Source organism: Cyclopterus lumpus, chromosome 3 (assembly GCF_009769545.1).
Source record: "Cyclopterus lumpus isolate fCycLum1 chromosome 3, fCycLum1.pri, whole genome shotgun sequence".
In the NCBI taxonomy this organism is placed as follows: Eukaryota; Metazoa; Chordata; class Actinopteri; order Perciformes; family Cyclopteridae; genus Cyclopterus; species Cyclopterus lumpus.
Window position 1 is genome coordinate 23,664,372 of NC_046968.1, and position 10,428 is coordinate 23,674,799.

Below are 10,428 nucleotides of genomic sequence, written 5' to 3' on the forward strand. Positions count from 1 at the left end.
GGAGCTAATGTTGTGAGGCTCCATCCCCAGAGAACCCCAATTATCGAGGAATTTAGAAAGCAAAAGCTAAACCCAAACAGTCTAAAACAGGGCTAAGAATAGACTGAACTTAACATAACAACATAATCCATTCTCCCACCATAAATGCAGTCATATCGCGACAAAACAGGGTAAAGAGCACACACGCGAACACACACGCACACACACACACACATACAGACGCAGAGGCTCGTCTCTCTCCAGGAATGCTTTTAGAGTGTTGAGAGCAGACACCGTGTGTAGGCAGATGTCTCTGCAGTAATAGTGGAAACTATCATAAATTCTAGATCTAGATTTGTGTGCTAACACTCCCAGAGGTTCTCTATAACAGAGATAAATCACAAAGCAATATTCGAGTCCTGCATAGGAGGGATTGGAAACAACTTGCTAAACTACTGCGTATCTTGTGAGCCCACAGAAAAAACTATTTCTCAGAGCGCTACGGCATTGTATTTAGTTCAGAGAAATTGTAAATGAATACCCAAATTCTTAGAATGTAATGTGATGCTGTCGGCTCATCGTGTCTGAACAATGCAACACTCTACTAAACTCTAAACAATACTAAAACTTTAACTCTTTAAAATGGTACAACGGTGAAGATAGAATTAGACATAAACCTCAGACACCTAAACCTCACAAATAGCATAAATGCATTTATGACACCTTGAAATAGTCTGAATTTTTGAGCTGGAACGAGATTTTAGTTCATGGTGAAATTGAATTTGCATGTTACACTGAAGTCGTCTCCAGTAAACCCTCAGTCTCTACTGGCTTCAACAGCATTCGGCATAACCTCTGAAAATAGGACTCACTTAAAGAGAGTTGTAAGACTGATGGAAGTGAAGGTCATCGACATTTTAAGAGGCTCACTCACACAGGTGGAGTGCGCCTGCCTGACGGCCACTGCTTTTCCTTAGCTACTGTAAACTTCAGCCAGAGCCGGGCCTTTGATCCTTGAAGGGTAGCAGGCGGCTGCTCAGGCTGTAAAACCAAACTACCTGCACACACACACACACACACACACACACACACACACACAAACAAGTACAAGCATTCAAGTCATGGCATGCTAGTAGCCCGTTGAAGCCTTATAATGCTCTTATTATGCATTTGCAATTTCACTTCTATTACAGTATTACATTAAAAAGCAAAACTATTACAGTACCAACGCGTACAGAACAACTACTACCTATGAGACTAATTATTATAATTATACAAATTAAAGGGAGGAAATAAGAAAATGTGGCAAATAAAGAATGAAGAAAGAAACCTGATTTTAAAACATCTCCAGATGTGTTTTAAAATCCAATATAGATGAGAGAAAGTGAGTCGATGCTCTGAGATTGATTGAGAGCATCGATGGCAAACACATTAATTATTGGGTTGGAGAGAATACAACACTAAGACAGGGGACTACTAAAAATTGATCTGATGCGCTGTAAGTCAAAAGGTCACACGGGTAAGCACAAACATCTTTCAAGAACAAAGTGAGAGCACAGAAAATGCTAAAAACAGTTTGAATTCTGCCACGTTTACAACATCTCGTCTCCCCTGTATTCATCATATAAGGTCAATGTTGGTGTCCTTAACCTGTGAAATTGATGCTCTTGTAAAAACTTTACAAAGAGGTTCTTTTAACGGCTGTAATCAATCTCCGCAAAAGGTGTTCCAGCTGAATTATCTTTATCAGCTAACCAAAATGTATCCTTTACATTTTCACGTGGCTTGGTTGTTGTTACAGCGGCAAAGCTGTTAAACATCTCCAACCGGCCTCTGAGATTTACATCATTTCCCAGCATGCTCTGGGTTCAGCACCAGGGTCTTCACCCAGTTGGATGCCAGAAACATATTGTAAAAATAAAATGACTTGCAAGAGAAGGCATTACTGGTGCCATATTACGATATGCAAAATGTAAGACAATGTCTAGTCTCACAATATCAATATAATACCGATAAATTTCCCGGCCCTATCCCGAGGAGTCAGGGTATGCCTTCCCAACAGAGCGTGTATCAGTGAGACCCCTTTCCCGGACACCACCCAGAGAACTGGATATTCCAAACTGCTGTTTAGCGCATAGCTGGGGGATCATGTGTTTTCCCAAAATCCCACAGAGGTGTTGGTTCCTCAGCTTGTGCTGTGCGTTAAGGTGAGGCCGATGACATCTCGGTACTGCACTGGCTCCAGCTCCTTCCCACCATGGAAGGGACATGAAGCCAAGAGCCAGTCCTCCAAAAGTCCCACTTGTAACCCCAAACGAGATGGCGCTATAACCCAAAACCCATGCATTGTTTTTTAGCATGACCAGTTCCAGCCGCTAAGGCCTGTGTACATGAGAAGGCCCCGGCTTCCTGATTCCAGGCAAGGTCACTCTTTTCTGTCGAGGCCAATTCAAAGGGGTCTTGGAATCGGCCTTGTCTGGCTTCTCTCCTGGAAGCAATTTGCCTCGAGGGACCCTGCCAGGTGCTACCTTCCCCTGACTCCACAGCTCCTGAGGTCACACAAACCCCTTCGCCATGAGAAGGTGTCAATTTATGGAGAAAAGGTTCTGGAAAATGTTCATGAACTGCGGTTCACCTGTCTGGAAAAATATCTCTGATTCCAGAGTCAAACAACATATTGCCTATAAAGCAGACATCCAGTACTTCATGGAATTATGTTTCCATATTGAAACGTTCATTTCCGACTTTGAATTCCCTTTAATGTCTAGCTCTCTGATATTTTTTAATATGGTGGCGGCCTGGAGTAATATGGGTGGTTTCCTGTGCGTCCAGAAGACCAGGGTGTGAACGGTCTCTGAGGTGATAGAAGGGACAGATGAACAGACCAGAGTAACACCTAATAGATCAGGTCTTTACGACCCCAGTTTAGAGATGAGAAGGAGACCTGCTGCGGCCAGAAGTCCCTCTCTCTCAGGCCTGCAGCTCTTACCTCCACGGGGGAGCGTGTCATTAGGGCCCATATAGACTTTTGAAGTAGTGAGTCCAAGGAAAGGCCTGGTATGTAAGGCAATAAATTGTGACTTTAAATACAAACATGAAAAGTGCATGACCCCCTGACACAGAGATGACTAGGCAGTTATGTCTTGTGTTTTTCTCCCCTTGGATGGGATACCTGCCAGACATAACTTATTGCTTCCCACTATTACACACTTGTAAGACACCCATAAGAATGAGACCGTAAGAGCTTCTTTGAAGTTTTTTTTCTTACTCGAGTCCATACATCTTTACCGATGATTCCGTGCAGCTAAATAAAACCGCTAATTAATTGTGACATTTGAAATGATAGACGGAGAAATTCTTTGAAGCTTCGTCATCGTGGCAACACTCAATGTGAGTCATTATGATATCTGCAACAAGCACAGCACAAACCCATTTAGCCGTGGGGTATTTCTAGGAAAAGGAAGAGAGGTTGTAGTAAGTTCTACGCATGCAAATGCTCTGAATGTATTTTGGAGCGCATACCAAGGAGAGTCTGCTAAGAGTATATAGCTCCCTCTCATGTCCGGTGGGTGAGTGACAGCGAAAGGCAGGCAGAGGGTGTTTCTCCATTGCATCTGGGCCAGGGACAGCTGACTGGTTGGGATCTAATTGCTCTCAAGTGAGGTCAGCAGGAGGCATTTATCTAAGCAGAGTGCACAGCAACAGTGGAAGATGCACAGAGTCAGCCTGCCAGAATCAGGGAGACGTCCATGGGAATTGACGGAAGCTACCAGCTCTTGCTTGGCTTTACTGCATTACTGGGATACAACTGAGACTACAGCTTTTAGAACTGCACAGTCTTCACATTAAAACTCTCTCTGAAAGGCAACACATCTCTGACAACTCCTGGCATCACCCAGAGCGCATGTAAGTCCACGGTTTGTTTTATTTTTATTTTTACAAGAAAAGCAGCATTGTTTGTTTGTTTGAATGTATGCTGGTACAGATTATATTACAGACATAAACTTGTGAAGCAATCCAATGGCATTCATGCAATATTTCACTGTTCGGGGAGACATATGAGTACACCGCAGAAATTGTACAAAACATATTTGTATGAACACAGAAAACCAGACTTTTTTTTTTTTAAAGAACTTTGAAAAGTTAGGAGAGCTCTGCTGTAGAACTAGGTGAATCCAAGTAATCAGAGTTTTTTAAAGCTGCTTTAACAAAAATCTTTGAACTTGTAACTCTACCTGTGAGTATATATTTTCCAAATGCATCAGCTACAATCAAACCTGTCTACTTTTTTCTTTTCTAGTGACGTCCTGCATAACATTTCCTGAACTGGATTATGTCGTCCCTTGTCGGACTATGGTCTCAAGAGGATGGAGCAGCCAACGGAGACCGTCACTGAGGACTAAAGAGAGACATCCTCTCCTAATATAATCACAGGTCTTCAGACCGCTCTACACCTTCAGCCAACCCCACCCAGCTTCACAAAGTCTCCTCCACAACCACCCACCCGCTCAACGTCCCACTAGGAATACCTGCTGCGAGAACAGGGACCCGCAGGTCAACTCCCAAGTGTTACAAGTCAGGGATCAGGGGTCGCTGGGCTGAGGGAGAGCGCACGAATCTCACATTTAAGTATGTTGTTCATTGATCCCCACTGCATTGTATTATAATGCACACATGGATGCTGACATGGAACCTTCAAAATCTGTTCTCGGGACTGTACCTCCATGCCATCTTCTTGTTCAGCAGCGTGTGTGTGGTCTACAGTGACTGCACTCCAGAGCAACTCGCCGCCATCATGAACTGCTCCAAACACGAGCGTCACACCAGGAACTACGACTATATGGAGGGAGGAGATGTGCGCATCCGACAGCTGTTCAGCCGCACGCAGTGGTTCCTAACAATTGATGACTTTGGCAACATCAACGGGACTCAAGATCCCACCAACTGCTACAGTAAGGATGACTTTTGTAATTTCAACATCAGTGGTTCACCAGGAGTTCCTCTGCATTTATCAGTGATTTAAAATAAAAAATTTAAAACGCCACTTATATGCCAAAATATATATTACCAAATGTGAATTAACTTGAATGTGGGTGTGAACTAAGTCATTAGAATTTGAAATGTTATGATTCATGCAGTTGTGAGATCTTTCCACTGAGTCAGTAACGAACTTTGGCCTGTCAGGGTGACAGAAACACGTGGACGGTGTTATTGTACAGAGGTCTCCACAGTGTAATCAAAGTGTTAATGGGTCATGCGTCTCTGTTGGAGCGGACCAAAGTGACAGAGGTAAAGGGAAGCAGGTGGGAGCTTTGGCTTGTTAAACCATAACACCATCTAAACACCGGCTCTAATGAAGTAAACTGAAGGGTCTCGGAGCCTGACGGGTGCCAGGCCCCTGAGAACTGGCACCGACCCAGACTCACATTTGTTCAGCCTGATTTACTCTACTAGGAACTTTTGAGTCAGAGTGAGAACCCGGGACAAAGAATTGGCATGAATATTAGAAATGGAAAAATGGATATTCACCATTCTGGCGGGACCTATGGTTAGCAAATGACACGTTAAATTGTTAGAATTGTTGCTTTCGAGCCAACGTTAACCACTGGAAATCTCTGTCCCGGCGAGGATGTTTTAAGTACTTATCATTTCCTCCTATCTGACAGTGTGGCTGCGGTTGGAATGTTGGCTTGACGGGGAAATGCCTGGAATAAGATGCGTGTGCAACCATTGCCAACACAAGACAGACAAATTGATACGCCCACATGTGGCTGACGGTCGCACGCTAAAAGTACAAAGCAATCTTACAAATAAGCCATTGAAGAGACCTGTAGAAATATGTAATAAATCAGTGAGTCACACTTTGTTGGCTGCATTGAGAAAGAAGCCCTGAAATATTGATTGCATGAGAGGCTTTTTTTCTTCTTCTTCTTCTTCTTCTTCTTCTTTTTTCTTTTTTTACAAAGACACAACAAAAAAAGAAGAAATATAGGCTTACTTCCAGGGAACTCGTCTTGCACCACACACATTCTTTTCAATTTGGTGCAAATGTGGATTTTGTTATCTCTTGGAAGCTTTTGTAACTGCAATGTAGAGAGCTGGAATGTGTACCACTGATATTGTTTTTTGCTGTAGAAAAAGTTTAAAAGGCATAAAATACAAAAAAAAACGCGTGTGTTTGGGTCAGGGCATAAAAGATAAAAGATTTACAAACAAAATAGTAAATGGTCATTACTAACACATGTAGGTTTGTGTTTCCACTAAAGTGAAAAGCTATGGCATTGCTTAAAATTTGAGTTTAGCCAAAATGTGATAATAATTGCAAGAAGTAAGTTTAGTTAAACAACAGCAAAGACCAGATAAACAACTTCTAAACCACAGAATGAGAACTGGAAAACAGGTAATTCAAAGACAGTAGAGTCGTCGAATGTGTTAGCCCAGTTTTCTACTAAGTCACTTATTGTGGCATAAAATACTTGGTGTTATACAGATTGTATCCTCCACCCGCTATTATAATAACTGTGTAATTTGAAATGGATATAATCTAGATTTAAAGGATACGGAGATGTTGTAGTTTCAATGCAGATAAGGATTTGCAATTGAAGACAAAAGAGAATGAAAGTTATTCAAAATGAATTTGCTAGACATTACTTGTATGATCATCATTAATAATTAATAATTCTCATTAATCGCTACATCTTTACTCGCTTATATATATATATATATATATATATATATATATATATATATATACAATGGATTCACAGGATTAGGGATTACCCACAAATGAGTTTACTCAGCCAGAGGCTGGACCGGCGAGTGATGACACATCTGTTCATGCTGAGGATAGCCTGTCTGTGTCGGAGCCAAAATGTGAACAATATGTGTGCATGTTTGTGGAAATGTGTTCCATGTTTCCTCAGTAGACCAAACAACTGTTGCGGTTACATGTAATATTATGGGAATGGCACTTCCATGCTTCTTAACGACGATAAGAACATCTACAGTTCCAACCAACATAGTTTAATTGAGTTAAAGGGTCACCTGACTTTCAATGTATAGAGAGTTTATAAATGAAGACTGAATTCTAACTGTTGAACTTCGTAAAGATGAATAAAATGAATTCAGGAGAATAGAAAAGCGTTGTTCAATAAATATGACGGCAAAGGGTAGTAATATAAAGTAAAATATTGAGTGCAAGCAGAGCACAAACTACATTTCAAGGTCGGGACACTGCCATCTGTTTGTGATCCAGCGAACACTAAAGTGTCAGTCTGAAGCGCTTTAATAGAATTATTCCCTTTTTTCTCTGCCTGTCAAATGAAATTTCTGCAATATGTAAACATTAACAATGGAAATCTATGATCTGGACCTTGTTGGTGCACATTTTCATGCTAATCTTAGTTTTACTCTTACAAGTTTTGAATTCATGTTTTTTACGATTCCCCATAATTGTATGAGCAACATCATACTTTCAAACACAAAATGTTTACATTAATAATCAAAATAATTCCTCCGGGTATATTTTGCCAAGAAGAGTATCCAAATGCACAAATAATAAGAAATCGCAAACCCCAAAGTGTTTTTAACTCTCCCTCAGATTTGAAGAGCGGCCCTAAAATGTAGCGTGCAAAGCTCATGCGAGGAGGTAGTTTTCTCAATCCCAGGAGAGACGCCTAATCTGTCTCCCATATGTGCCATGGCATAGGCTGCGGTGTGTGTAATGGCCACCCAGGCCAGTTAACAAGGCTTGAATAAAGCCAGAGAGACCACATGCTGATTACCCACAGGAACTTCCATCCAGTTGGTTAATGAAGATGAATGTGGAGTCGGAGTGAAGGCTGGATGTCGATAGTGTCTTATCTGTCCTGCAACATGTCTCCTTTTCCTAACCTTGTCTCCACGTCTCGCAGGTATCCTGGAGATCAGGACAGTGTCCGAGGGGGGCGTACTGGCCATCAAGGGCGTGAAGAGCCAGTATTATATCTCGATGACGAAGGCCGGACAGCTGCAAGGCAAGGTAATATTTTTCCTCAGTGTGAGAAGTCGCACACTGTTTTCAGATGATTCCACCAGTCCATCAGAAATATTAAAAAAACTGTTTGCCAAACATGCATTAGAAATAAGAACTGACAATAAGGAAACATGGCTTTGTATTAATGCTGTAATGTTTGTCTGAACCTTCACAGAGGATCTACAATGCAAACTGCAACTTCAAGGAGGTTTTCCTAGAAAACTATTTCAACGCTTACTCCTCTGCCAGGTGGACTAAAAATGGCAAAGAAATGTTCATAGCTCTGTCTCAGAAGGGCCGGCCAATGCGAGGGAAGAAGACCAGGAGGGAGCATATAGCGTCTCACTTCATCCCTATGAAGTGCAGGGAGGAGGAGAGGAGGGTGGACTGAAACCACAGAGGACTAATGAGTCACCAGTTGTGTATGATTTCAATCACATATTATATATGTTAACAGACACTCAACTCATTACCAACATCCCGCTCCACTCCATTAGTTCTGTAATATTCCATAACATGTTGTCATTTACGTACGATACAGCAACAGATATCAGATGGGCGCATTAAACCATTCCAAACATCCTCAAATAAGATGTGGAAACAAGGAAATAGCTGGTACACAAACGTACAAACCACTAAAGTCTAGTCAGAGTTATTGTTGTTTCGAGTTGAATATTATATTTCCTTATAAAACAGTTAAGTGTTTTCTTATAAACCAGTCAAATGTATTACGCACAGTCGAGACTGTATCCTTGTGCAGACCTTTACGATCAAACCGAGAGGGTCCAGAATGGAGATTTGGCTTGACCAAGATGTGCTGAAGCAAGCTGGACTTGTCTTTTCTTTTCTTTCATTTTTTTTTACTGGCACAGGTGCTCAGAGCACATAAATCAGAGGCACGATAAACTACCATAGCATGTTTAGTTAAATTACAATACGTAGGACAACCTGTTTGTAATCCGTCTTTCCTTCCTGCGTTGAAGATCCGGCGCTGGTCGAATGCATTGTAGCTGCTCACTGATTCCCTCTTTATTATCAAGGTGTGATTTTGAACTGCTAAAAGATTCTGCTGCTGTTGAAATATCTACATTAAAATACAAAGTGAACAATGTAATCAATGTGTACGCTATGCAATCTCTTTCCATCAGAGTTAATAACGCCATACACCAAAAGATCACATATTTCTCTCTAGTTTACGTTCATATTTTCCACACCTAATCAAATGCTCATTTCCATTTAAAAGACCGACTCTCTCCGCATGATGTCAATACTTGTTCTCCATACACACATTACAGCACCTTAACATTCATTATTTGTAAACGAAAAAATAGATTTATATGTTAAAGTTTCCTTTTTCCTTGTGCATTGTTCTACCTTGGATTTTAAAGAATTATATTCTATTGGTGAACAGGTAAAACAACCTCCTTTACACATCCAGTAAAAAGAGAGAAACACAGACATATTTTTTTCCATAATTTTTTTTCCAATCATCACAGTGTTTCCTTTTTTGGTCTGACAGTTTTTGAGAACAATCAACGTTCTAACGTCAGCTATAATTTATCACCAGACACGTCTGCGAGCATTGTTGCTTTTTAGTGGATTTGGCAGCACAAGCAACAATTTTACATTCTAGGAAGACATTTGCTTCAATGTGTATGTGAAAAATATTGCTTCGTGCTACTTTGGGAAGAAACTCTGTTTTTATTCTGCCACGTATGAGACAATGAAGCTGAGCGGCGAGCTCTGGAGTGGGATGAAGAGAGAATTGTATTCTGCTGCCACACTGTGATCAAAATTCAACACACCCTCAATTATTCAATAAATTCAATTTACAAATATACATGTTTTTGTTTAGTTTTTTACAATTTGCACGCGACCATTGATAAGAAAGAGGACCTTCTTATTCAGTCACAACTTTTTCAATGTCTGTAATCTCAAGTGGCAAACCACTTTTTGGATATACCTTTTGGATATACGATAACACTTATAATAGGATCAGTTATTACTGTGATTTTGATCTTATTAGAAAATGACTGTTCGAGGATTAGTCCAAACCCAATCTTTGAATATAATTTGATAAAATGTGGGTTATTCTGTCTCCAAACTCTAATATTTGCACAAGCCTATATTAAATATTACATATTAAACAACTAGTTTTTCAAACTCCGATGTGATTGCAATCCTCTAGAGAAGCTAAGCTGTCAGATGAGAAAAATCTGTGTATTTCGTCTTGAAGAAGATTGAATACACATTGGGAAGAAACGTTTAAGAAAACATTAGTATTCTTGGACAAAGCGTGAATAAAAGCCCTCAATCTGAAAGGTGAGGTTGACATGTAGAAATAAAACTCTAGGATAAATCTATTAAATCATGATGGAAGATAAAAAATATATTGACATGGTTCAAATGTCATGTTAATTCCTGTTGAGTTCACA

The 10,428-nt window shown here is 40.5% G+C and overlaps 1 protein-coding gene across 1 annotated transcript; it reads left to right on the forward strand.

Annotated features, from left to right (window-relative positions):
• Positions 1-3,459: 3,459 nt before the first annotated feature.
• On the forward strand, positions 3,460-9,831 carry fgf7 (fibroblast growth factor 7). The gene is made up of 4 exons (XM_034561853.1): positions 3,460-3,885; positions 4,280-4,931; positions 7,893-7,999; positions 8,169-9,831. Exons 2-4 carry the CDS (start codon positions 4,646-4,648, stop codon positions 8,382-8,384), a joined length of 609 nt encoding a protein of 202 aa, XP_034417744.1. The 5' UTR covers positions 3,460-3,885; positions 4,280-4,645; the 3' UTR covers positions 8,385-9,831.
• Positions 9,832-10,428: the final 597 nt, after the last annotated feature.